Source organism: Hippoglossus hippoglossus, chromosome 17, assembly GCF_009819705.1.
Source record: "Hippoglossus hippoglossus isolate fHipHip1 chromosome 17, fHipHip1.pri, whole genome shotgun sequence".
Lineage (NCBI taxonomy): Eukaryota > Metazoa > Chordata > Actinopteri > Pleuronectiformes > Pleuronectidae > Hippoglossus > Hippoglossus hippoglossus.
Window position 1 is genome coordinate 19,844,864 of NC_047167.1, and position 27,981 is coordinate 19,872,844.

The window sequence follows — 27,981 nt, forward strand, 5'->3', positions numbered from 1 at the left end:
TGGCACTTGCTGTTTGACACAGCTTCCTCCCTCCTCCCCGTGTTTCACGTCTCATAATGATGTGAATATCTCTCTCTCTGCGTCTTGCTTTTCTGTTGCAATGTTCCCTTCCTCTTTATTTTTTTTGAGCTGAAAGAGGAAGACTGTGTTCTTTAGTCTGGTTATCATTTACAGTGCTCACACATGACACCGTATTTCATCTCCCCCCTCTCTGTTCTCTGTTTTCTCTCCTTTCAGAGCTTTTTTGAAGGACAGTCGGCGCCATGGGACTCTGCCAAGAAGGATGAGAACCGCATGAAGAACCGATATGGGAATATTATTGCATGTGTGTACAAAGCACCTCCTCAGCGCTCATGAATTTCTGTTCCCATTCTTCTGTCTGATTTATTGGCCAGTCGTGTGACTCTGGATAACCATAAGCTGCTCAAACAGAGTTTTATTATCAGCCAACAAGAGCAGCTTTGACCTTTCCAATCTACTTTTATATTCATCTTCCCGCAGCGTCTTTTAAGTTATGAGAAATAAGCCGTGCGGCATATGGCACATAACATGTAGCCTCTGCGGTGTTTATAAAAATGTAAAATTTTATTTCAAACTCGTATTTTGTGTTCAAACTCGAGCTGAGATGCAGATTTGCCAATTAATGCTGAAATGTCATTTTGACCCTCAACTGTAAAACCTTGAAGGTCAACTTTTGGATGTTTCCTCATTACTGATTAACTTTGGATTCAAATATGGGTACAAATCCGTCATTATCTCTCTATGGCCTGATTCAAATCTGTTGTGGTATATTTTAATATTTTTGCATAATTTTCACATATTTACCATTGAAGGAAGCTTCTAAAATCCCCAAAATACAGTTTATTTTAACTTGAATTGCACTTAGAGCGAATACCTCTTAAATTAAAACAAACATTACAGCTCAGGCCACATCATGTTTCTCAGCTACACGTAGTTACAGGTTATTTGTCACTGAACACCTGGAAAAAGCTGACACCAGTATGAAACCATATTTAAATCCACCAGTCAGATTTTTTTTGGATATGCAAAAAATTGCACCTACTCATCGATAATTACCCGAAATCATCATGGTTTTAAACGGACATCAGCATCATTGTGTTTGTCGTACGCACTCAGTCACATGACTTCATTGCCAAACTTTAATACCAGTCTGGTCGCCCTCCCAGTCGCCCGTCACCACTTCCTCTCTGTCTTTTACTGTCTCTGTGTCCCTCTCCCCCCGTTTCTTCTCCTGATGTCCTTGTTAATATGATTAATTCAGCGCTGGTTTCTTCCTCTCCGCCTCTCTTCCAGATGATCACTCCCGTGTCAGGCTGCAGGCCCTGGAGGGGGAACAGAGCTCCGATTACATTAATGCAAATTACGTTGATGTAAGTACACACACCGACCGCGCCACCAATGCAAAGGTCACTGCGCTTCCTCTCAGGGAGGGAGAGGGCGCTGGTGCCGCCGTCACGGGGGGGCCTTAGGGACAAAGCATCCCCCGCTGCCCGCCCATCACACACACACACACAGAAACACACTCAAACACGCACACGTTGCCTTTTTATTCAACTTTAGAGGGCTGCTGTACCACTGTATTCGTTGGATATATTAAGAGGAATAAGGATCAGAGAGTGACAGCGCCTGGTGGGAGCAAAGAGACACCAGTCGACTCGGGAAACTGAGGTCATCGTTTGCTTTGAACAACATTTGGAGAACGAACAAAAATGAGAATCAGAAGTAGAGAATTTGATGCACAAAGAGCGAACAAATGTTTTACCTTGAAAATAGAGTTTAAAAGCAAAAGACACAGAGCAAGAAAAGTAATTGTTCTGCTTTTTAATTATCTTATCAGATAAGATTCAACAACTCCTCATTGATTCATTAATTCATTTATATTGCTACAGGGTTTGTTATTTGTTCTCTTGTCGTCCTTGCAACTTGAATGTCATTGTTTTTCCAAGTTGTCGTCTTCGTTCATCCGTTGCCTGTTAGACTCGTCATCAACGCGCCAACTCACTCGCTGTTGATCCTCCGGAGAATCTCCTGCTATTCCCACATGGACTCACTCGGACATTATACTTGGGGGGGCTGGCAGGAGAAACTCTGGAGATTGTCTGCAGCTACAGACATTTCTATTCTCACATGCAGTCACTCTGGATAATTTCAGGAGATTATCAGCAGTTCATATTAAGACACTAATTCTAGGCAGGAACAGCTTCATGGTGAAGGCTGAGGAACAGTATTAGTCACAGCGCTATAGGGTTAGGCTTCGCTACAGCACTACCAGGGCAGCTAGCGGGTGCCGTGCATACAGAGGCTTGAGTCTCCCTGCAGCGTCCACAGGTTCGATCCGACCCGGCCTTTTGCCGCGTGTCTTTCCCCCACCCTTCTCTCTCCACTTCACGCCTACTATCATGTGACAAGTAACTGCTTGTTGTAAGTGGAGCACGAGCCGTGATCTCTGGTGTCAAAGATGATTTATACACCGAACCATCCACCTCCCATCCTTTCTGCAGGGAGGCCATTGTTTACATGACCTTAAGAGGGGAGAGACGGGGGGGGGGGGTTCTCTGATCACCCCAACCGGTCGAGGCAGATGTCGCCCACATTGACTCTGGTTCTAGAGGTTTCTTCCAGTTAATGAGGAAGGAGCCAAAGTGCTGCTCGTTGTGGGAACTGTTGGGTTTCTCTTCATTTTCAAGGTCTCGACCTTTTATGCAAAGGGCCTTGAGATTATGATTTGGCGATATACAAAATAAATGGAATAGAATTAAGAGGTTTCTTCTTCTTCAGAGGTATTTAGCCTCTTTTCCGTTGAAGCCAAACCTGGAAACATTGCAGCGCGGCGTCAGCATCACTGGTCTTCATCCATACCAGGCAGCTTCCTCCTCCTCGACAGGACAACCTCTTCTATAGAATCACACGAGATGCAACAGTTAATCGACAGTGCAGTCGTTTAGTTACACTTATTACCACAGGAGAGCACTTGCAGCTCTGCTTTAACATGCACTTTAGTGACTTTAGCATTAGCTTTACAGTGAGTAGGAGTCATTAAAAGGTGGCGTGAGACATGGCTCCGGTTAAAAACAGATCTCTCACTCCACTCAGACAATATGGAACCCCCTGATCTGACCTGATTTGCTGTTAATAGCGGTGTTAGTAGCAGGATGTGACCAATCAGAGCAGCTCATTGGCCCCTTTGAGCAGATGCTTCCACTCCATGTGTAATGGGCTGGTGATGTACCTGACTCCCTAAGTGGTTTTCTGCTCAGGAGAGAACTCGCTCTCACTCTCTCTCCCCCTCCGTCTCCCTGCATCTCCCCCCCCCCCCCCCCCCCCCCGCCCGCCCCTCTAATGTGGTAATTTGTAATCTCTTGTTACGCCTTCAAACATAAATTCATAATGCAAGGTGTGCCACAGTAAATGCAGGGGGCTTAAATTATTTACCTTTCCCACTATTCGGTTTATGGTCCATTATGCTGCGAATAGGGATGCTGCGGAGACGGCTCTCACAATAGAGAGGGCCCCATTATAAGATAAGAATATACGCATATTAAAGAGGGCCCTGATTGAAAAGGATTTCCACTGCTCTGCCAGCTTCATTGGAAAAGTACTTAGCAGAAATGCAGGCAGATGGGTAATGATGTTTTTGCTCTTCAGAAAGCTTTTTAACCCATCTAAAAGCTTGTCCTGCCCAATAAACTCTTATACGTGGAACATTTCCCACAGTGTTTGTTATTGTACTCTATTATACTGCCGATTATTTCCAGTCATGTACGAGTAAGCAGAGCCGGCCGGGTGTGTTTCTCTTCCGCGCAGCTGATTGAGTATTTTCATAAGCATTGAGGAGGCAAGGAAACATATTTTAATGGTCCTGTCGCCTGCAGAGCTCTGTTTGTGGGCACATAAGGAAGGAGAAGTTTTGCTGGGGTTGTGCTCTTTAAACTGAAGTGATGTATCGATGTGATGACATTTTAAAGATGCACAGAACTCACGTGACTCAGGTGTCCCTCAACCCTGTCGCTGAAAGGTTCATTAACTAGTTTGCGGCTGCGTAGATATCACAAAACTTTAAATTACATCTTTTGATCGATTTGCGGTTTTGGTCAAACAATGTAACCTGAGGGGAAGTGTCGACTTTGTCAATATTTAACCAAAACCCCAACCGTTCTCTTACCATAACCACCTTCTTTTATAGCCTCGAACTAAAAAACACCTGGGACTCAAACCTCCGTCTCCCACTTTGTGAATCCAGCCATCCATCCTCAGTGCTGGATTAATCCAGCATGGAGCCCGGGGGCAGAACTGAGCAGTGGGCCCCCCCTGACCTGCTGCTTGGTTAAACACAATTTTATTGAGGAATATGCAAAGTCAGGCACACAGCATCCTGCAGCAGTGGTTAATAGGCTTTTCTGACTAAACTAAAGTCAGAACAAATAAAAAGTGCAATTGAAGAATAGATATAATTTTTTAATCTTATACCTTTATTTGATTATAAGATCTATTAGACACCATTCGCTCACAACAATGTTCTGTTAAGTTTAGTTGGTGCTGTACTTGCTATGTTTTTTTGCATAAACTTAAAATCACCACAAAGCAACTGAAGGTCCAGGCCCTCAGGGCGGTTACACACTTCATCATGGTCGAGATGCCAGGTTAAGATTTATAAGGATGTTACGTTTTGGGTCAGAAACTTATAAAGACAGCACTTACTTTTTTATTTTCTCCTAAATGCATTCGGCAAAGCAAATCATTAGTATTTAAATGCATTTTCCAGGTGATGTGTTTGGCCTCAGAACTGCAGAAGTGAGCCGTCTAATGAAATGATATTCAGGCTGAAAATACAAATTCATGCCCGCAGGCAAAAGCACTCCATGCTGCATATTTTAGACATTCAACACCCCACTGTTACTGGAAAGAATTAATGTAAATGATGATTGTAATAAGCAATGCAGCACAAAAAATTTTAAAAAACGGAGAGCAGAGCACATACTCAATTCCTCTGGTAATTTACACATCCCTGGAAACAAAGCCTGCTCAATTAATAATTTCAACATTGACATTTCTGCATTTATCTCTTTGTGGGGCAGAAACACACTGATGCACTTAATGTAACATGCTTATTAAAAGCTGCGAGTTCATTTATAGTAAGCTCTACTCACCTGACAGTCACTGTCAGGGCCCCCCCTCTCTTTCTGTCTCTCCCTCTCTAATCCGACGGCGTACTGGGCCTCCACTCTACTTGACAGAACATACATGAAAGCACAAACAAATCTCCTACTCAGTCCAGAGATAAAGAAGTCATTAAAAATGGAGGACAGCTGAATAGCTGAAGGAGCCCCGTGGATGAGAGAGAGAGAGAGTGAGGGAAAATATCCTTTGTGTCTTCCTCCCTTCATTGCAGGAGCGTTAATCACGGTCCAAGTTAAATTGAATATGAGTGAGATAAGCAGAGCAGCAGGGGTGGGTGGGGAGTTTGGAGCAGAGGGGGGGGGCAATCAAGAGGAGGCAGGACTGAGGGAAGAGCCTTTAAGTCCTTATGTTTTGTTTCCTGCCTCATATCTCCGGAGAGAAGACAAGGAATTGGACAAATAAAAACTTGAAGGGATTAGAGTAATCCCAGAGACTAGAGGCCTGTTGTGAAGATCAGTGCTGTTAGTCGTATCTGGGGGGATTATCACCACTTTGGCTGCTGATTCCAGAGGTGTGCCGCATATAGAGAGCGTGATGGAGAGTGTTTGTGCATCTTGCATGCAGCAGCATCCATCACAAGCCGGCTCTCAGCCGCGCGGGCAGATCTTGAAACAAAGAAGTGAAGGGGGGGGGGGGGGGGGGTGTACAGTACAGTAGCTGGTTAGCCTCATTGTGTGACTGACGGTGTTTCTTGAGCAGCAAACAATTCCTGAGCAGTGAGTTCATTTTGGCTGCAGAAAAAGAGGAAGTTATCCGAGACGGCAGCTACTGTTAACTGGGATTCAGTTTAAATGTGATCATGTCAATGTGGGGCACTGGTTTGTACTTTCACTTCTCAGCAGAGGGTTCAAATCCTGTACACTCTCAGTATCCATACATGATTTGTTTGCAGCCCAACGCAAAATCAACTACTGACCACCACATATGACAGATGCTTTTCTTAAAAGATCTCTAAACATCTGTAAACTCAGACTGGGTTGAATTTTGTCATTTTGCCAACGACTTACATAAGTGAAATTGTCTGTAGGTGTGAATGGTTTGTTAGTTGGTCCTGCGACGCGATGGCGACTCGTTCAGGACGCACCCCGCCTCTCGCCCAGTGTCGGCCTGGATAGATCTGGAAGGATGATGGATGGATGTAAAATTTGCATGCAAGTGTTCAACTTTATTGTGATAAAACTACATATCAAGTCAGGTGTGTTTCTAAAGGAATCATCTTTCGCGAGGTAGGAGGGAGTGATCTGACGTTCCTATTCTTCTTCTTTTTTGTTTTTTTTCAGGGCTACCACAGGCCGAACCACTACATCGCCACTCAAGGTAAAATAAACTTTCTTAAAGAATTAGCGAGGCCCTCAGACCTGGGATGTGTGGTGGTTAGAACAAGGGTGTCTGTTTCAGGAGGGGGGGGGGGGGGGGGGGGGGGGGGGGGGGGGGGGGGTGGGGGGGGGGGGGGGGGGGGTGAATGTGTGCAGGTGTTTCTCGAATCTCTCTCTAAACATCCACATCGCTGTTTACATACGCTCTTGCAAACTACTCTTTGATGCTCAGTCAACTGTGTGTTCGGGGAATCTGTTGCCGCTCAGTGGACACACACACACACACACACACACACACACACACACACACACACACATGCAGACGACACACACTCACGCAGGCAACACTGAGCAGAGCAGCTTTCTCTCCGTCTCCTCGCTCTTTCTCTCCGTCCGCGGTGAGGGAGCGATTAATCAGACAGTCTGGGAGAAAGCTGAATAAATAAATGGATTAGCTGACATGTACAGGCACATTTTGTCACTGTGTTAATCTGGCAGGCAGATTCGCAGAGCCCGGAGTACTTACCACGACCCCGGAGGTTAAGTCTGATTGATGGTTAATTGTTATGAATTTTGCGTGGAGGGCTTTACTCCCCCACAAGAGGTCTGTGTGCACGGGGATGCTGCGTACCACTCAAGTGAAGATAAGAAAAAAATCTGTGAAGGGAAGAAGAAGAAGAAGAAGAAGAAAAAAGGGCGTTTTGTTTTTTTTGCGAAGAGGCCGTAATGGATTCACAATCTGCTTTGGCGGAGCTGGGAGTTGGGAGTTGCATAATTACCTGTTTATTAGTGCGTCGCTTCTCTTCCTCAGTGTCTCAATTAAAACAACCCTCTGTTTGCTCTTAAATCAGAAGGAGATGGCGTACCAGTCAGGCAGCGGCCGCTCACTGCCTCCGTCTCACTGTATGTCCGCACGGCGCCGGCTCTCAACTGACCGCAGAGGCTCCAAAAAACGAAGCCGTCTGTCGAGCTCCCACTGTGTCCTCACTACAACACGGCTATTTAACATTCACCCCTGAAAAGGATTTCAACCGGACTGTTATGATTCTTCTAATTGTCCTCCAGTCATTAAGAGCATTCTTATATTTCATTTAAAAAATATGCATATGGAGATCAGCAGTCGGAGAAACGGTGCGAACACAAGCCCCTCTCCGAGATGAAAAGCTCAAGAAGCCAAACATGTTTCCATTCAAGTTAATTAGCCCCTGCTTCCTCATTCAGCTTGCATAATAAGTCCTCATTTTCCATTGACTGTATCACAAGTGCGATAAGGCTTTTCAGTGTGTAGAGCCATCCAGCGTGCGTGTGCGTGTGCGTGTGTGTGTGTGTGTGTGTGTGTGTGTGTGTGTGTTGTGTGTGTGTGTGTGTGTGTGTGTGGTGTGTGTGTGTGTGTGTGTGTGTGTGTGTGTGCGTGCAAACATCTGTATTCTCTGGGAGAGCAGGCCCTTTTATAATTCATCATCAGCTCCGGCAGACTGACAGGAAGGAAGGCTCACTCTGCTGACACCAAGGCAAAGAGCAGCCAGAGATGATAGGAGCGCCAGACACAGACCTGTCTCTCTCAGTCAGACAAACTGCATAGCGTAGCACCTGAAAAGAGCACCTGGGCATTGGCACCGCTGCTGGAAATGAGGAAGTAGTCTGTTCTCTCTCTCTCCCCCCCCCCCCCCCCTCCCTCCCTCCACCCAGTAAGTTTTTCAGTGAGTGACACTTTCCACTCCAAGTCCACCGGGACCACCGGGTGGCTCAGAAAATGATGAGACCCACAATAGTGCTGGATAAGCTAAAAAAAATAAAATCTTTGTCATAAATTGGCGGTTGAGGGTGTGCTTAATATGGCAGGCATGGGGGACGGCGCTCTCTTTACGCTAGAAACTACAATGACACTCTTAGTTTGGGGTTTATTGACGAGTCCCTTTGCTCTGTCAAGGTGAGGTGGCAGGTAGAACAGCTGTCACTCATAAAGAAGCCTCATCACCCAAGCTCTGCTCGTCATTATGTAGGTCATTCTCTCATCCAGGACTTTTTTTATTTTTTCCCTACTGCAGCGATACAACAACTGAGTAATTCACCGACGCTAGCAGCAGCTCACCTACTTAGCAGATTGAGAGCGTGCACGTGGCGCCTGTCCCTCTCAGTCCGCCCCTCCTGTCCATTTTAATGTCCTGCGGATTGTTTGAATACCGATCAGACCCGAGCTTTTTTTCCCGCTGGAGACCGTGAATTACGCCGAAGCCTGGGTGCAAACGGCTCCGATAAGTCCCAGCATCCTCCTGGTGATGTGGAAAATATTCATGATGCAGGAAAGGGCTCAATTTCATCAAGCTTTCCCCTCCAGCCCTCTCCGCTCTTCCCTCCCCCTCCTTCACAAGTGGCAAATGTCACCAGCAGCGCCAAACTTTTATTATTTACAGGTTAACATCTCAAACCCCAGCGGGGACTGATGGAGGGCGGGTGGGGGTGGCGGATAGAAGGAGAAGGAGCAAATCAATGATAAGTGAGTGTACATTATGCCAAAGTCTGCCGCATGTAATATTAATGGGCAAGAGGGGAACACAGCCAGTGTTTGTCTGCGGAGTGTGTACGCACGCACGTTCATCAAGAGTTTCGCGGCGTATACCTGGCTGAGGGAATTCTGCAGCTGTCACACTCCTCGCTGCTAAAGGAGGAACAGGCCCGGTCCCAAAACGCAGCGTTTGGCTGCAGCAGCATTAGCTCTCTGACAGCTGGAAGTGAGGCTCCTACTGGTGTTCTTCCTCTGTGAAGTGGCTCCTCCAAACTTCCTCAACTAGGCTCCAGGCACGTCGCACGGGAAACGCTGCTCCCACCTTGTAGCTCCTCGAGTGAGCTCTCCAACCGATTTCCTCTCCAGTAGCCTGAGACTGTGCCGCTGGAAGCAGTCACTCAGCAAGGCTCTGTGTAAAGATGGATAATGACTTGGTTTCAAGCAGGTTTTTAGTCTCTACATGTGTTGATTTGTGAGGAGGTTATGTTTTCATATGTTTTCGGAGGATGCAGTCTGGGTCAAAGAAGAAGCCATTGCATTTTGGGGCAGATCTGGATCACGGGGGCAGATCCTGGAATTTATTTCTCACTTTCTTTAACATTGGGATATATCAATTTCCTTGATCTTGATTAAAGACATCCGGCGTATTTAGGGGACTGATGTGGCATGAGGTGTGATGTGCAATTCGATTCAAATATAAATCTGGATCTAGTGAATTTAAATGTGGTTTCATAAGGGAACTTTTGGCCTTGGCATTCTAGTATCTCTTGTAAGTAACATATTACTTTTTCTTTAACTTTTCTAAAGAAATCTACAAATATTACTTAAAGTAAATCCAAAGGTCAGAATCAAACCCCTTTGCCGCACATCTCCCCTTGTATCTCTCCCCTGTCACGCTGAGCCCATCCCGACACTAAAGGCATGAAAGACCCCAAAAATGTCTTTGTAAATCAAGTGTAAGTTAGACTTTAAAAATCATGAAAAGCAGATCTTCAAATGCCTGCTGCAGTTTAAATAGCAGTGTTTTCCAAGTGGCTTCCATAACATCCTACATGGTCCCTGTCGTCAGAAAACTTGGAGACGTTGAGGAGAGGATCACGATCACAATTAAAAGAAATCAATTGTGCCTGTTGGCAGGAGACTGGATGTGAACAGATGTCTCCAATGTCAAAGTCGCACACTCTGTTCACCCAACCAGCCCTTATGTCCTCAGTAAGTTTTATGGCGCCATTACAACATTATACTACTTCCTGAAAGTCATTATTTACATGACCACACACAGAGGACGCTTGTTTCAGGAGTTGGAACAAACAATGAGTAGCATTGTTTGTTGTTTTGAGTGGGCTTCCATTACTGCCAACATGGCAACCCACTGGGATGTCACTTACTGGTTTGTGACCTGTCGTTTTAAAGCTTCGAGCTGAGACGTTACCATATTTGGTGGAGCAGGGGGTGGAGCCTGACGCCTACACCTACACCCATTGGACGATACTAGCTGGCAATCACATGGTATCCACACCTCAAAGCATACAATGATTTATCGTCTATTTGACTCTAAGTGGGACCATAATTTACTAAATGACCATAAACTCCTTAAGATCTGACGTAATAAATTGAGTGAAGTCTGAGAAAATGACGCTACTTGTCAGTGGAGTCGCCATCTGCTGGTCATTTGAGAGAATGCAGGTTTCAGGCATTTCCGCATTGGCTCTACTTCGGTGTCTACATTCATTTTTAATACACACGTCTTTGTTTACTACTTATTAACGGCAGTGGGGGAAATGTCAACTTTTGGATCCACGGAGAGTTCATTCCAAACTTAACTTAAAATTATTATCAACCTCCTTCTGTCACCAAAAGTTCCAGCTGAACTCTGGAAGCGATAAAACAGTTTGTGGCCAAACTGTCTTTGTTCTGAGCCACAGACTCATCAGCAGCCACTCTCACTTCCTTTGCAGTGTCGTCAGGTTCAGTGCTGCCCAGCACCTCCTCCTCACCTATTCTCCATCTCCGCCTGCATATGGAAGCGTAAATTGGCCGACTGAAGCCTGGCATGAGCCTCCCATTGGATGATTTACAATACAATGCCAAGTGTTATTGTGTTACTGAAGTCCTACACACCAGCTGTCCTGCTTCTCAGTCTCCCTCTCCCAAACTTCTCAGCAGTGTGCATCCTGCCTTGGGGACGAGTGTAGGAGGCGGCAGCGTGGGCGGCTCAATCAGGTTGGGTAGTGACGGGAGAGAATGGAAGTGACTGGATTTGGAGCTCGAGGTCCTGCAGTTAGAAATCGAGACAAACCAGCAGCACATGCGACGCAGAGGAAGTGAGGGGAAAACAAATCGAAGATGCTGAGGAGATTCGTTCCAAATTACTAGAGATCCAATTGGAAAAATACAACTATTCTGCTCTGCAAAAAAGAGAAGTGCGCAAACAGGCTGCCAGCAGCAGTGGAAACGTGATAGTAGTTTTTTTCTTTCTTTCAGCCGAAAGTCTCCTGAATTTAATTGCAGAGTTGGTGAGAAGTAGAAGTGATTTAAACTCACACACGAGGCTCGACTTGAGCACAATTAGAGGCGAGACAGTCGAAGAGTGTTTATGCACTGCAGAGAGCAGATCAAACATGGCTTGATCAGTCAAGTGAATAAAATGTTGATGACACTTTATTGATGCCCTGAGGGAAATCAGCCTGTTGCAGAGGACGCGTGCCAACGAGGAGCACAAACACGCGGCAATAGCGAAGGATGCAAAGGCCACTGCAACTGGTGTCTTCATGTTATCAAACATATACATAAATATGCAATTAACAGGTTGATCGGCCACAGGAAATGTTTTCAAGCAGCTCTTCAAAGATAAATCACTTCTTCTTCGTCGCCGCTCCAAAGAAGAAGTCGCTTTAGCCAGATATTTCAAATATATGTAATATATGTTAAAATCCGTTGTGTAAATTGATGGTTTTTAAATGCACTGGTACTGGATCGGTACTCGAATCAGCACAGTGACAGTGACGAGTGTCGGGTTCTAACGTCCGTGCTGTTGACTGCATGATTATGACTGGATGTCAGCGGCCGCAGAGCTGAAATGAGCCGGTGATTGTGAAGCACGTTTGAAAGAGCTGGAGCCAATCAGCTCGCACAAGGCCGACTTCGGGCATTGATTGTAGTTTTGATATAACATCACAACTACACTTCTGTTTCTCTAAAATTCAACATCTTTCATAATCACATTCCTCTGAACAAATGTCACATTATGTCCTTGAGTCGGATGTCGAGCCCCGTATTGTTCCTGATGACCGGGGCCGCGGACTCGTCTGGTGCCACAGTCGCTGTGTGTGGACGCGTGAAGTCTTTGTGAGGCACCCAACCCTGTTTGGAGTTGTAAGGATTCAGTAATGTGCCGTAGCGAATTCTTTTTACAACGGGGGCTTTGTGGTGAAGGCACACAACAAAAACTGTGATCGCATCATGTCTGGTTCGATTTCGACGCTCGCCTCTCGCTGTCTCTCCACCTCAAACCTCTGCGCTATCTCACAGAAACAGAAATGCCCCCGAAAAACGGCTGAAAAATCAACTATTCACGGGGAAAATCTTTGTGAGTGAGCGACACATTTTCTTAAAGGTAGATTTAAGTGTTGAATTGGGAATGAAAGCTAAGAAACTAAATGTAAAGAGCAGTTGTAGAAATGGTGGAACAGATAAAAGTGAGTGTGTTGACGTGACCTGTCTCAGGGGCCAAAAGGTTTTTGAATTAATTTGTGCATTTATTCAGAAATGACAAGGGACCCAAACACTAATCATTTCCGTCTGTGCCGTGTTGCGTTGGAGCTTGTGTCCCCGTGTGTGTCTGCATAATTTGTCATGTCTCCAGGTAATCTGGACCAACACAGGAGAATGCACAACTGCAGAGATTTGCATTTACTAATTAATTTGTCAGAAGCAATTTTTTCTCTCTCTCTCTCTCTCTCTCTCCCCTGGTTCTTGATTAAAACTAATATTAATATTTTTAATTAACCAGAATAATAATTAAATTCCAATCAATCCACAATTATTGCTCGGCGAAGTTTTAAATATTGGAGGCATTGAGTGGCCCTCTGCTCATGTGCTTCTGACGTTCACCTGACACGTTTGGGTTCGGTTCGGTGGAAAGGTTGGTGACGAGCAGATGAGGTGTGGTGGTAATTACTCTGAGCTTTGCCACACACACACACAGACACGCACACACACACACACACACACACACACACACACACAGACTCACACACACACACACTCCGGCTCTCACCTCACCTCCGCGTTTGTGATTAGTTTGTACTCTTGTTTTCATTTTCATCTGTGTTTAAGCTCTCTGCTGTGGAGTAAGCACTTTGCGATGAATCAGTTGTGGAGAGCCCTATAAATAAATCTGACTTGGCGTGTTTTTCGCTGCTCGATCCGAGGAGTGGAAATGGAGGGGAAATTGCTCCGTAAACTGCATTGTTGCCGTAATACCTCCAAATCCCCCTGTGTTTGTATTATGTGTGAGCTGATCTGACTGTTAGTCTGCCTCTGTAAACAGAAAAGGAAGCTTTATTGGCATGATAAAGAAAATGTTGTCACGGTAAAGTAGATTAAAGTGTCCATGTTACGCTTTTTGTGCTGAGTTACTGGGAAGAAGAATTAGTGTTCAGCCTATTGCTATTTTTGTTTTCGTAAATAACCTGTATAATAATAATTTGGATGATGATAACATCCTTTGTAACACATTTAAAACCCTTAAATACACAGGAGGATTTAGTTTAGAGACAAAATTACATATTGTATGTTTTTGGATCCCAGTTGTGTTGCCGTCTAACATCCAAGAACGTAAAGAATCCTGAAATTTAATGTGCAGATTTATAGCTCGACTTCAGCAGAGTGCAAACCTTCTCCAATGTCAGTGAACGCAATGTCTCTTCCTCTCTCTCCGTCTCTTAAAGGGCCCATGCAGGAGACAGTGTTCGACTTCTGGAGGATGGTCTGGCAGGAGAACACGGCAGCCATCGTCATGGTGACCAACCTGGTGGAAGTGGGCAGGGTGGGTGTTAAATACGTGTTCATCACAACCGCAGATCTCAAATGAGATTACCTTGCCCCCAGTGGACTGACGGTCTGATTGTATCTCAAGGCAAACGGAGCCATCTTTTTTTAATGTGCGTGTCTTTGAACGTGTGTGTGTGTGTGTGTGTGTGTGTGTGTGTGTGTGTGTGTGTGTGTGTGTGTGTGTGTGTGTGTGTGTGTGTGTGTGTGTGTGTGTGTGTGTGTGTGTGTGTGTGTGTGTGTGTGTGTGTGTGTGTGTGTGTGTGTGTGTGTGTGGCTTAGTGAGGCGTGGGTCTCGCATGCCGCCAGCTCTTTTTCCATCTATCTGATCAGTGAGAAGAGAGAAGAAACTGATTGATGGCCTTCATTACCAGAGAGGCATCCAGGCGACTGACTACTGTTTCATCTGAGTGGCTCTATAACAGCAGATTACACTCGGCTGTAGCCACCAGCTCCTACCAGGCTCCTCGGAGCAGAAACATCTCTTAATGTTGTGCTCATTGGGAGAAAAGGGGGAGTGTTATTGAGTGGTGTGGACGCTTCATAATGATCAAACTAATGGTGGAGCCTTGACTTTTTCTTTTTTTTTTTACGCTCGCTCCAGCATGTGGCCTGACTATAGAAGGAAATAAAAAAAATCCCACCGCCCTACTTCAGTTGCAATTTGTTCCACTTAACTCACAGTGTAGTTCCTCCCGGTGAGGTTATAATCAAGAGAAAATGAAGGTTTTAACATACAGTGTAATGCTCTTACCGCCGGGGGGATTTCCTCTTAAGAATTTTAAACACACTCTCGCCCGAAAGCCCCTTAAACCACGAGCGCACACCTTGATTTCGCTGATGTGCATTTTTGGGTTGGGGCTTAAACGTAGCAGAGCTGATAATGATTCATGGGCCCATCTCTAGGTAGCTCATTAGGCCGTTCCTCTACAGTAGCTGAGCCCAGCCCGCCCCACACCTTCTCCACACCTGCTTAGCTGCGGTGCCGTCCTCGGCGGGCCCCGGCCCCCAAACCGTCTGTTATATGATCCTTGTCCAATGGCGGGCGGTAGGCACAGTTGGTCACAGTGGTGGCGGCTCCACAGAGGGGCCCCATAAAACCGCTCCGCCATATCACAGTGGGCCATCTGCTCGGCACAGTTGCTGATGAACTCTGGGAAATCCTGGCACACGCGCAGATACGCACACACGGGCTCCGACCTGCTGGTTCCCGCACACAGGGGCGGCGCTCGGCACACTTTGATGTATGAGAGGTTTGGTTTGGAAGGTGTGTGTGTGAGAGCTGATGTGTGTGTGATGAGGTGATGCCGCGTGTGCTTCGCTTCCGTATATTTTATCCAAAAGAGCAGGTGAGTTCAAGAGGCTCTCAGAGTATCCACAACGCAAAAGAACATCTGTATATATATACGCCGGCATAATTCAGCCCAAAGGCTAATTCCCCCGAAACCAGGCTCCTGATTCAGAGCGATCTAATAAGGTAATGGCTTTTGCCTAATTCAATCTGGCTGGAAGCGGACGGTGGATTTGTGATTGTCATCGGGGATTAGTCATCGGGGGTGTCGGAGAGAGGGACCTGAAAGTCGTCACCCCCCCCCCTCTGTCTGTGTCACTCCACAAACCAAAAATCTCATTTCATTCCTAATCAGCGCAGAGACTCCAGAAATGAAAATTGAATCTAGTTGTGGCTGATGTCGCGCGTATCCCTCATCAAAAATTATCATTCTCTGATATACCTCCAAGATCTCCGTCTCATTTAAAGCCCGACTCCCCCAGTATCAACAGTTTAATTGGACTGGGGGGGAGATAAGAGGGGAGTGGGGTAATTTTGCACTCTTATGACACCTAATACAAGTAATATTTTCAGTGGGGTGTTTTAGATTCCTGCTGGGAAATCTGCTTTAAACAGCTCAGGGTTCATTATTTCACATTGTCATTAGATCGTCGTTATATCTCCCTCATCCAATCCTAGTGCTCTTTTTTCTATTTTTTATGTTTTGCCCTATTTCTCTGCACTGGTAGTCAAAAAATTTTAAGGGGGAGAAATCTCACACCCCCTCTGTGTCTAATCTGCTTTGTTGCAGGTTTCTCTTACAGTCTACCTTTACACTCATTTTCACATTATCGACGTGAGAAATGAAAAAGCAATAATGTGCGAATGAGCTCTCCGTCGATATATAAGATTCTCATTTACAGCAGATCCTTGACCGCGGGCCGAAACTAATACGAAGCAAATCTCATCTTGACTTGAAAGAAATGCTCGAGAAAGTGAAATATCAGGTGGCAAATGGGAGATAACGTTATGTGACAATTATCTTTTATCGAAAGGGGAGAAAAAAATGGCCTCGCAAGCTGCAGACACTCAAATCATTCGTGTGTGTGTGTGTGCAGAGCAAGATAAATTGCATAAATACATTGCGGTTAACATAGAGAATGTGTGCATGTGGCTTTTTTGTCGCTCTCAGGTGAAGTGCTGCAAGTACTGGCCCGATGACACTGAGATCTACAGGGACATCAAGGTGACGCTGATAGAGACCGAGCTGTTGTCGGAGTACGTCATCAGGACCTTTGCTGTGGAGAAGGTAAAGTTTCTAACCTTTTTCACAAAGAGACACTTTTAAAAGCGAGCGAACGTTCACGGCGTCAGACGTCTGCCCTCGCGCTCAGTTCTCGACCTTTGACAAAGCTGAGCCGGGGTCATGTGCTCGTCAGGAGGCTGAGTGTGGTCGTTAAGTGGTTGAAAAGAGGGTCATCTTTAAAAGTTTCTATAATGTCACTCGAATAAAAGTTCTGCTCTAGATAAACTTTACAAACAGTTTATCAAGGTCAAAATAAAATGACTAAGGCTGCCATGTTTGGTGTTTTTTAAAAGATGTATAATGCATTTTCAGTTTTGTCTTTATTGTCATGTGCTATAGTTTTTTGTTGATGTAAAAGTTTAGCAAAATTTACTTCCACTGGTAATTCCCCAAAGCAACAAGTTTATTCTGTGAAACCACTTTCAGAATATCTTAATTCCCAACTTCCAAAAACTTTAGGAACTTTGATTTATATGTTAACTACATAGTGTCCAAATAATAGATGTAACAGCCTGTGACCCTGGTAGGACCGGTTAGGACTGAGAGGTGCAATGTGGGTAAAGACACAAGTCCACGTCACTCGTTTGCTGTAAGATAATAGAAACTCTGCTCAAACCCCATCTTGGCTTTGTCCATGAAGTGTGTGTTTGTATTTAATCCAACTCAGTGTTTGCCTTGAAACGACCCCCTCACGTCATGTGTACACTGTGTAACCTCTGTCTTCTCACCACATCTCTGCCACCGCCTGTAACATGACCGCCCTGTTCCTCAGAGAGGAGCTCACGAGATCCGGGAGATTCGACAGTTCCACTTCACGGGCTGGCCGGACCACGGCGTCCCCTATCACGCCACGGGGCTGCTGGGGTTCATCCGGAGGGTGAAGTCCAAGACCCTGACCAATGCTGGACCCATGGTGGTTCACTGCAGGTGAGTGTGTGCACTGGGAATGATCGCTGTCTAACCAGTTAATGTAGATCAAGTAAGGCTGCAGCTGTAAAATCTCCAAGTGAAAAACTTGTGCTTTTTATTGCAAATTATATGAATAACCCTGTGAAATTATAACTATTAAAAACACATTAGTTTCTAGGCTGTACTCAGGAAGTCAAACTTAAGTTGTCTTACTCCGAAGCGTCTGTGTTTGTTGATCATCAGCGCCGGCGCCGGTCGGACAGGCTGCTTCATCGTCATCGACATCATGCTGGACATGGCGGAGCGAGAGGGCGTGGTGGATATTTACAACTGTGTGAGGGAGCTGCGCTCGCGGAGGGTCAACATGGTGCAGACTGAGGTACGGTGAATCTGGTGCCAGAGCCGGGCCGGTCCACTGAGACCGCTCAGCAGAACACAGAGGAGTGGGGGGGAGGCAGTTTGACAGGCTGCTGCCATCCAACCTGGATTAACTAGTATCTCAGAGTAATTCTTAGCATAAGCCCCACTTCTCTGGTGCTCCAGAGCAAATGCTCAGAATTAAGAGTAAAGAATGCAGAACTTAAACTAAGTTCATGTAATTGTTGAGGAAAACAAATCATTATCTGTACATTTATTAGATATTCATTTATTAGTTGCAGCAGGAGTCAGTCCATAAAGGTTTTCCCAGTGACTGATGACCCATTATCTTTTAAAATGCAGCATAATTAGTTTAAATGTTTGCTGTCAGTCATTTTCTAACCTTTGGTATGAATGATTACTGAATACTCATGTACTAATGACCACTGAGTATGTAATAATAATCTAGTAATTGACTTCTGAGTACTCATGTAATAATAATAATAATGATAATGTAGTAATGTCTACTAAGTACTCATGTACAAATGTAGTAATGACTTCTGAGTACTCATATAATAATAATAATAATAATAATAATAATAATAATAATAATAATGTAATGTCTGCTAAGTACCCCTGTACTAATTACTGAGTACTCTTGTACTAATTACTGAGTGCTCATGTACAAATGCAGTAATAACTACTTAGTATTACCAACATGTTGACAGGTGTTGTGATCCTGACACAAGATGGTGACCAGTGTTTATATTTAACAGCAGTGGTATTAACTGCTGCAGCACCCGTGTGGATTTTATTGTACATGATGTCGTCGTCATATTTGCCACCTTTTACTTTTTTTATTTGATAATTTCTCATTTGCATTGACTGAAGTGCAGCTCCTAACTATTCCCCAGGGTGCTAAGCACACGTACTTGGCAGCACACGCCATAATAAAAAGATTTAGAGGCTTGTAACTGACAGCATTTAGCTCATATTGATGGCTGAAAACATCCCTGGCTCATCCCGCAGCTTTACACCAGTGTGGACCACCAAAGGACTTTGTGCTTTTCTTGAACACTAGCCATCTGGAGGTGTCCATAGTCTCATTGAATGCATCATTTCCCCGTAATTCCCTTTAAATCACAAGCGTCATTGGACTTAATGGGCAAATGTTTCATCACTGACGTCCGAATTGGGATTTGAGTAACTGGAGACCAAATGTTGTTCACCCTGAGTCACTCTCCTCAAGTTCAGTGACCTTCAAAGTGTGTTTCCCCCTCGCAGGTGTTCAGGCTCGTTGGCACGGCTCCTTTTAGCCTGAGGCCAGACACTAGCTCTCCGACGTGGTTTAATCTGTCCGCGGAAATGAAAAGCCTTGTTTTTGTTTATGGTTTTATGAGCTCAGATAAGATCTATCAATCAGCGGATTGCGCCTATCGCTATCGCCGACCCGCTCGCCCAGCGCGGGCCGGTCAAACTCTCGGGTGAGCAGTTCACAATCTGCACTGGACTTAACAAATGGCAAAACATCTGTCTGTAAATCTTTAAATCAGTGACCCCTGTGCATGTGTGCGGATTTTGGTCCGAAGTGACAGGAGGGTGTCAGCTGAAAATGTCACTTCAGAAGAGATTTGCGTCAAGCCTGCAGCCGTGTCACCATCTCGACTGCTTGAGTGACTGATGCGAAGAGGAGGAAATGTGTCGCGATTTCCTGTTTCCCTCTGCAGGACGTTTAGGACAGCAGGGGTTGTTTTTGTTTTTGAGATATCCACCTCGCTCGTGCATTGATCATGACGATAATCCCGATGAGATCTAAACCTTGCTACACTCAGCGGGGCTTTAATAGGGTCATAAAAAAAATTGAAAAGGTCAAGGAATTGAAGAAAATGCCTCTTTACTGGCCCGCTGAATATTTTAAGGTTTTTAAAATGTCATGAAAATCTGGGTTTTGTAAGAAAATGAAATCAGCTCCGCACCAAAAAATGCAAAAATATGTAATGTAACCTTTGAACATAGACAATGACAAATATTAGTCACAGAAACTGCCTTAGGGGTAAAGAATAATCATGGTGAGGTTGAGGAAAGGTCAGTGAATTCTTGTGGCGAAATGCAGAGAAACACTGGCTCATGTGTTTCTGCTGCTGCCGGCACTGTGGTGAGATGTCGAGGTCTGATGGATCCGCAATGAGGATGCTGTTTTTTGCAGGAGCAGTATGTCTTCATCCACGACGCCATCTTGGAAGCGTGCCTCTGCGGCGACACCACCATACCTGCCAGTCAGCTCCGCTCCGTCTACTACGACATGAACCGCCTGGACCCGCAGACCAACTCCAGCCCCATCAAGGAGGAGTTCAGGGTGAGAGGAGACTAACAAAACCTGCGTGTGTGAATCTGTCATTATATTTGTCAGGTGCAGGATAAGTTCAAAACAACAGTAAACATGTTGTCTCTCGATGAGTGGCACAGCCCCCCTCTGGGCCAATCAGCAGCAGCTATATCTCTTAAATGTGTAATGGCAGCACCCCTCCTCGGACCAATCAGCGTTATACGAGACGCGTCATGCCCCTAAGTTTCATCACAGTCGCATCAGGGGAGTCGCTAACGTAACTGATTAAAGAATTGCATTGTTAATTACCATATCGGGAGATAATTAGCACGCTCAACACCAAAGTGCCTACCTTCGTCGTGTCGGTGTGACAGCCTGTAATTCTGCCTCCCACCTCGCAGACGCTGAACATGGTGACTCCCACGCTGCGGGTGGAGGACTGCAGCATCGCCCTGCTGCCGAGGAACCACGAGAAGAACCGCTGCATGGACGTCCTGCCGCCGGACCGCTGCCTCCCCTTCCTGATCACCATCGACGGGGAGAGCTCCAACTACATCAACGCCGCGCTCATGGACGTAAGAGTCGAACGCAGACACTTGCATCTCTTAAATGCATCACTTTTGAAATGATACTTTGACTACTTGGCTATTACCTGTAGTGTTAATTGCAAACGTGTAATGTAAGCACAGGTCAGCAGGGGGAGGGAGGAGGGAGGAGACACAGCAGGGGTGCTAGGTAACGTAGGAGAAACCCGACAGTTCGTGAAGCGCACACATCGGGGAAAGTATTCACCGAATTAACCGACGTGACCATAATCAGGTCGGTTAGAGGTTATAAATGTCAGTTTCCACACATTTTCAGTGAATTGCCCAGCTCAAATCACAATATCTAAATTGCACCACGAGACGACAGAAAATGCAACGTACAGCGATTTTCAAGTGGTACATTTATTCAGGTGCGGCCCGAACAGAGGTCACCTTGACGAGGCACGCGTGGTGTGATGGACTTTTTGGCTCTTGCCGGGATTGAGCAGGTGACCTCAGGATCCTCTCAGTTAACATAGGCTACGTTTGGGAGCCAGAAACCACATTAAAAGTGCAGCGTCCTAATAAAATCTCGCCAGACATGAAATCTCCATTAGAAAACAACACTCAGCGAGCGGGCGGGGTCAAAGGATGGAGGTCATTTAGGAAATGGTTCTAGGTTTATTTTCAGGAGGTTATCAGCTTTACAACCTGTGCAATATGCATGTGCTGCCTTCAGGGACATGTTTTTTTTTAACTCTGCTTTTGTCTCTGTTTTCCTCCAGAGTTATAAGCAGCCCTCTGCGTTCATAGTGACCCAGCACCCGCTGCCAAACACAGTGAAGGACTTCTGGAGATTAGTGCTGGACTACCACTGCACTTCCATAGTAATGCTCAACGACGTTGACCCAGCCCAGGTAAACCCGACCTGATACGTGTGCACATTCACTCCTACACAAACAACACACAACGATAATCCTCCGGGGGTAATGCAGGGAGTGCGCTCGCAAACAGACGACGCAGGAGGCATCCCTTTCATCAGGAAGTGTGCATCCGATGAAGTCACACAAACAGCGTGGGAACTGGATTCAGAGGAGAGATTGCTTTCTCTTTGTTCGAGGGTGAACCCGCGGATGCATCTGCACCCGCAAAAAACACACATACACGTGTATACGGAGCAGGTTTGAAAATGAGGCAGACGCTGCACAGTGGAAGAGGACTTGCCATGAAAGCACAGCGAGATGGAGAGACAGGCCTGTGGAAGAGACTCTCCGGATTTCTCAGCCCGAGGCTCTGTCATAACACCCGGGGATCAAAGCCTGAAGCCAGCCTGCTCTCCCCATCCAAATCCCCTTTCCCTCGGTGACTGGCTGAAAAGAAAAGGCCTTTCATTCAATATTCTCACTGTAGCCAGCCAGTCAGCCAGCCAAGGAAAACAGCACAGGTGGGATGGGAGGAAGGCGGCGAGGCGTAGATGGAGGCGAGGGAGGTGGAGCTGTACCGGCATCAGCATCTTTGTTTCTGCATCTGTTTGTCAGGTTTTGACGCACTCTCAAAGGAAGCTAGAGGTTTAGCTTTAGGTGCCACACAGACTGTATAAGTGTTTTTTGTTTTTTTGGTGTATGAGGAGAAAGGAAGTGAGCATATATTTGTTTGTCCATCTGTATGCACGCTCTCATCCCTGTTATTTACCGTCTTCCCAGGTAGTCTCCTTTTCTTTTTTCCCCCCTTGTTTGTTCACGACGGTGTGACACTGGATGTGTGTGTGCGTTGGTGCAGAATCTGTCCATCTGTGTGTGTGTTTGTGTTTGTACACTTCCCAGTCGTCTGATTTAGAGCTACATGAAGCTGGAGGTGTGCAGGTCTGCAGGTGCATGTTCTTAACTGGGTTTTCTCTCCCGAGGAGCAGAAATAGAGGAGATTTGGCAGCTTTTATGAGGTCGTCCCAGGAGTTTGTTTCTCCTTCTGAACTTTAAACACTGCTCCAGAGTTTGTTTGAAACACAATCTATCACAAACTGCTTCCTTTGATTGTTATTATTATTTTCATTTTGCAATAATTCATACATTTTAATGAATAAATAGTTTTAAAATGTCGTTAAATGTAGACAAATGGATAAATTGTGAAACAACAATTAGACAAATTAGCTGAATGTAATAAAAGTATCCGTAAGTGAAAGTGAAATATTAAACATAGCTTTGGATGAATATTGAATTATACTAATAATAGTTAGTTATACAAAAGTAATGTAAACGTGTTGGTGAAATCACAGATAAAGTCGATCCATTACTTTCAACTAGCAGATAAATGTTAATAGCTTTTGACAAATAGTGAATTAAGCTAAAATAAAGGCTCAAGGTGAAAAGTAAGAAACTAGCTATTTCAACGGTAAAAGGAGGTTAACAGATGTGTCATGTTTTACCTTATTACTGGTAACTTAAAGTAATGGATAGTTAGAAACGTTAAGCATTGCTTTGGACTAATAGTGAATTTAGTTAATTGTAATGATAATTTTATGAAAAATGTTAGTTAAAGTAGAAAGTTCGCTAGATAAAGTTTATCCATTTCAATGAGCAGATAAAATGTTTACGTTACTTTTAGCTCGATATTCTGAGTAATGGATAGATCAAATGGATGAATGGTTGAAATGTTTGGGCCACAATGATACGAATGAAAACTTAACTTAACCTAGTTAAACCAACCTAAACAAAATTTATTACATTTGAAACGTCACTGTTGATGCTGGAAAGCGTGTGTGTGCGTGTGTGTCTGTGTGCGTGAGTCTGTGCGTGTGTGTTTCTGACGAGATACGAACAATTAGCCGAGGTCTCTGAGGAATTTCTGTTTGATTTGTGGAACAAAGTGTCTGATGATGAGGAGAAGCCTCTCGTCTGTGTTTAAAATGTTCCGTCTGTCAAAAACATCTTCCGGCTTCTTGTACCAATATTCTCCAGTGAAGGAGCAACTCGTCGTATTTAAGAGAGAAAGCTCATCACACTGAAGCAACTCACCTTCTTCTGTCTGACTCTTGCATCTTTGTGTTTTTATCCCCAAATCCAACATAATCCACACGTGTATAAACAGTTGAAATCAATGTCAGGATAGTTTCGGTTCCAAAACTAATGAATCATCTTTCTTTCTCTTTGTTTTTCTTGTGGTGTTCTTTTTTTTGTCTTTGTGTGTGTGTGTGTGTGTGTGTGTGTGTGTGTGTGTGTGTGTGTGTGTGTGTGTGTGTGTGTGTGTGTGTGTGTGTGTGTGTGTGTGTGTGTGTGTGTGTGTGTGTGTGTGTGTGTGTGTGTGTGTGTGTGTGTGTGTGTGTGTGCCTCTTTTGTTTAGTTGTGCCCACAGTACTGGCCAGAAAACGGCGTCCACCGACATGGACCCATCCAGGTGGAGTTTGTCTCCGCCGACTTGGAGGAGGACATCATCAGTCGAATATTTCGGATCTACAACGCAGCGCGGGTACGGTGACACACAGTCTCACTTCACACAGGAAACTTTCTGTCCTGCTACTTATTTTGGGGGAAACTTTCCTCCCTGCGGTGATCACAACAGCCACTTTACTCTGGGACTGCACACGTCCCACTCGTAGGCCTGCTGCTCCACTCAAGCTGCACTGCAGGATTCACTTTTCTGACTTTTCCCTAATTCATTTTCACACAACTACACTTTTAGGACTCTCACCATATTCAAATCTGTAGAAAAATCCCTCTTTTTTTAAACACTAATAGAAAACTTGGGTTAAAGCTTTTATTGGTGTTTCCTTGTCAGATTATTTAACTCGAATCAGCTTTCATAGAATCAAAGTATTTGATATTATCAGTGTTTCACAAGCAAAAAGCTCAAATTAGAGAAGGATTAGCCAGAAGAAGAAAGACAGCATATGTTTTCTTTTGTTGTTGTTGATCCCATCCTCTTAATCATCCTGTGACCCCTCACATTTATCCTGGGACCCCATGCGGAGGCCTGACCTCCTCGTTGGGAACCACTGCTCGAGATTAATCCACAAAACTGACATTTACTGGAACTACTGGAAATATCACCTATGAACATTGTTGACGATGTGTCTCATGGATTATCCAGACAAACTTAAGTTTCTTATTCTGGAGCAAGAAGCTTCGAAACATATTTTAATTCTCTGAGCACCACAATCCAAAGTCAATACAACTGCTTTTTATTGGAGTGGAGGAACGAATCTCAGAGTAAATATCAGTCACAGTTTGGGCAAAGAAACCCAAACTGTGCAGACACTGTTTCCTTAGCTACACGACACATTCTTTAGTGACTGACCCCTTTAACTGTAAACTTCTCATCACCACTGTGCGGACACGGTTCTGACCCGGGCCGGCATCACCTGCACTCACCTGCGTAAGCTCCTTACCTCCACTGTCTGTCTCGGGTTGTCGATAATCGCTCCGCACTTTACCGTGTCCTAACATCCTCTGACCTGCAGGGGCACCGCCCTGGCGTGTTAAGTGCAGTCCAGTCTAATCACACATGATCACTGACAAGTGTTATTGATCCATATGTCTGAGTGTGATTCAGAGGGTCTGCGTCTGCTCAACTATCTCTGCAGCCATGACTGTGCTCATCTATCACCCTCATCCATCTGCTCCTCCATCGCTTCTTGGCCTTTATCCATCTCTCGTCCTACTTGTCGCCATCGAGGCTTAGCTCGGCCCCCGCGTCAGTCTGATTGTATCTCTGCACAGCAGCGATTACCCCCCCTCTTGTGTGTGTGTGTGTGTGTGTTTGTGTGTTAACCTGGGATAACCGGTGTGTCCTCCTCCTCTCCCCCCCTCCAGCCTCAGGACGGCTACCGGATGGTGCAGCAGTTCCAGTTCCTGGGCTGGCCCATGTACAGGGACACGCCCATGTCCAAGCGCTCCTTCCTCAAGCTGATCCGACAGGTGGACAAGTGGCAGGAGGAGTACGACGGGGGCGAGGGACGCACTGTGGTCCACTGTCTGTAAGTTTCCCCAAACACACTCTGCAGGAGGAGGCTCAGTCAGTGTGGACATTAAAGATGAAACATCTCCACCTACTGACCGAGAAGCTTTACTGCATCAAAATACAACTCCTCAGCTCCTCACTGTGAGCTTTAACCTTCTATACCAAACTAAAATGTGATGTCATCCGTCTCATCTGTAGGAACGGAGGTGGCCGCAGTGGAACGTTCTGCGCCATCAGCATCGTGTGTGAGATGCTCCAGCACCAGCGCTCGGTGGATGTGTTCCACGCCGTCAAAACACTGAGGAACAATAAACCCAACATGGTGGATCTACTGGTGAGGAGCCCTTTCCACAGTTTGTTATAACTTCCTGACCCACGTGGTTTTTAAAGCTCCACCACTTGGTTTGAGCATTATGCATATTATGTGTCTTATTATAGATAATGACATAAAGTTGGCACTTTTTTTGCAGAAATAACGATCACAGTTTTTGGTTCATGGCCTTTGACCTTTGTTGAATTCAATGAGGGTTTAAGAAAACAAAAAGATGACTCTTTAAAAGCTTTCTGCAAGTTGGAACTGGGCGAAATGGCCACAATCATATCAAGATAAACATTTTAACATAAGTCGATATCGATGATTATCACGATAAATGTCACATTTTTGTTGTATGTTCAGTTTAAAGGCAGATTTTTGCTCCTGAGTGAAGGTTTGTGTGATCCAGTCTAATTTTGATATCTTGAAAATACGCACCACTACAGCAGAATATCAGCTGACGTAATGTGTGTTGAAGTGGTGTCCACTTTCAAAATGTCCTTTAAACTCCATTATTTCAGTTCATATTGAGTTTATATGATTAATTTAGCTAATAATAATATGTATTTAATCAAATTACCAGGCAGCGGCCCTCAGGCGAGACACTGCCCTCGCACAGAGAGGAGGAGGTTAATAAGTGACCCGCTGCTCTTTTCATTCTCTCTAATGTTTCCTCTGTTTGATCTCGTCTTTCAGGACCAGTACAAGTTCTGCTATGAAGTGGCGCTGGAGTACTTGAACACTGGGTAACTCGGAGCTACTGAACCCACCAGAGACTCGAAGCTTGGGACGTTACATGTGTGCATTGTGCTAAGAGTGTGTGTGTGTGGTTGTGTGTGTGTTCCTGACCCGACAGGAGCGAGTTACACACCACACATGCAGCTCCTCTCACCAACCAGCTCTTTTCTTCTCCTGGTCTTCAGTTGGTGTAAATGGGAAAGAAAGGAGAGTTGTACAGCGTTTAAATAAACCGCAGCCTGCGTCTGTCATTACCGGCTAAAGGGAGCCAAGCAGGAGCACAATGAGGTTTTATTTTATTTTTCTGCAGTGAGTCGCCTCTTCTCTGGATCTCTCTCCGTTTCCGTCTCTCTCCGCCGCCGCCTGTGGTTCCCGTGGATGTTGCCTTGATGCTCATTGGACGACGAGGATCGAATCCAGTTTTTCTGTGGAATGCGATGCACTGTACATAATGAAATGTGTTCTTTTTATTCTTCTGGTTTTTTGTTTTTTTTGCTCAGCTTATTAATTTTTGAAAAAAAGTCATTAAATGCAGGAGCTCAAAGCCTAAATGTTTCTAAATGTCCTGTAAATTGATGACTTCTGGGTGATTATTGCTTCATCACTGTTTGTTGGGGACAGCTGGCTCGGTCTACATCTGCTTACCCTCCTCCTCCTGTGCAGGGATCCAAAGCTTTATTTGCACTTCCATTGAATTCTCGTTGTGCATATTGTACATATTTCTGTAGATTATTTATTCACGGTACGTAATTTCTTTGTGACTCGCAGTAAGTGACAATCATGTGTTCTATAGGTTTGTTTTATTGACTGTATTGTGTGCTTTTTTTTTTTTTTCTGGTCATCTTGGATGACAGGTGGATTCCATTGTAAAGAAAAATGATATTCTATAAATGTATCTACATTATAAACATTGGATTCTTGTATCACTGCCTCTTTTCTGAGTGGAGCTGGGAAACATGAGGTCAGGGCGACATCTGCTGGAGAGATGAGGCAAAACAACACATGACAGATTTTAAAGGATCATCAGTGTGAACATCATCATGTCGTAAAATTACAATTATACCAATCGAGTTTGGTTTGAAGCACATTTGTTGAATGGATTTGAATCCTGGAGTCGCAGGCGTCATAGAAACTGAACCATGACGAGAAGAGTTTAAAAAGCTTCAAACTGTGACTGGAGACAGATTCTGCAAATGTGTAAGTTTGCAGATT

The 27,981-nt window shown here is 45.0% G+C and overlaps 1 protein-coding gene across 1 annotated transcript in view; it reads left to right on the plus strand.

The window, feature by feature from the left end:
• The window catches only part of LOC117778140 (receptor-type tyrosine-protein phosphatase mu-like), a 151,925-nt gene extending 124,233 nt beyond the window's left edge, over positions 1-27,692 (plus strand). The window contains 14 exon segments of the mRNA XM_034613445.1: positions 238-325; positions 1,315-1,391; positions 6,480-6,516; positions 13,974-14,071; positions 16,536-16,652; positions 17,422-17,576; positions 17,802-17,937; positions 20,122-20,271; positions 20,643-20,816; positions 21,551-21,682; positions 24,102-24,227; positions 25,571-25,734; positions 25,917-26,052; positions 26,728-27,692. Of these exon segments, the coding sequence (XP_034469336.1) occupies positions 238-325; positions 1,315-1,391; positions 6,480-6,516; positions 13,974-14,071; positions 16,536-16,652; positions 17,422-17,576; positions 17,802-17,937; positions 20,122-20,271; positions 20,643-20,816; positions 21,551-21,682; positions 24,102-24,227; positions 25,571-25,734; positions 25,917-26,052; positions 26,728-26,781 (1,644 nt within the window). The 3' untranslated portion in view covers positions 26,782-27,692.
• The last annotated feature ends 289 nt before the right edge of the window (positions 27,693-27,981 follow it).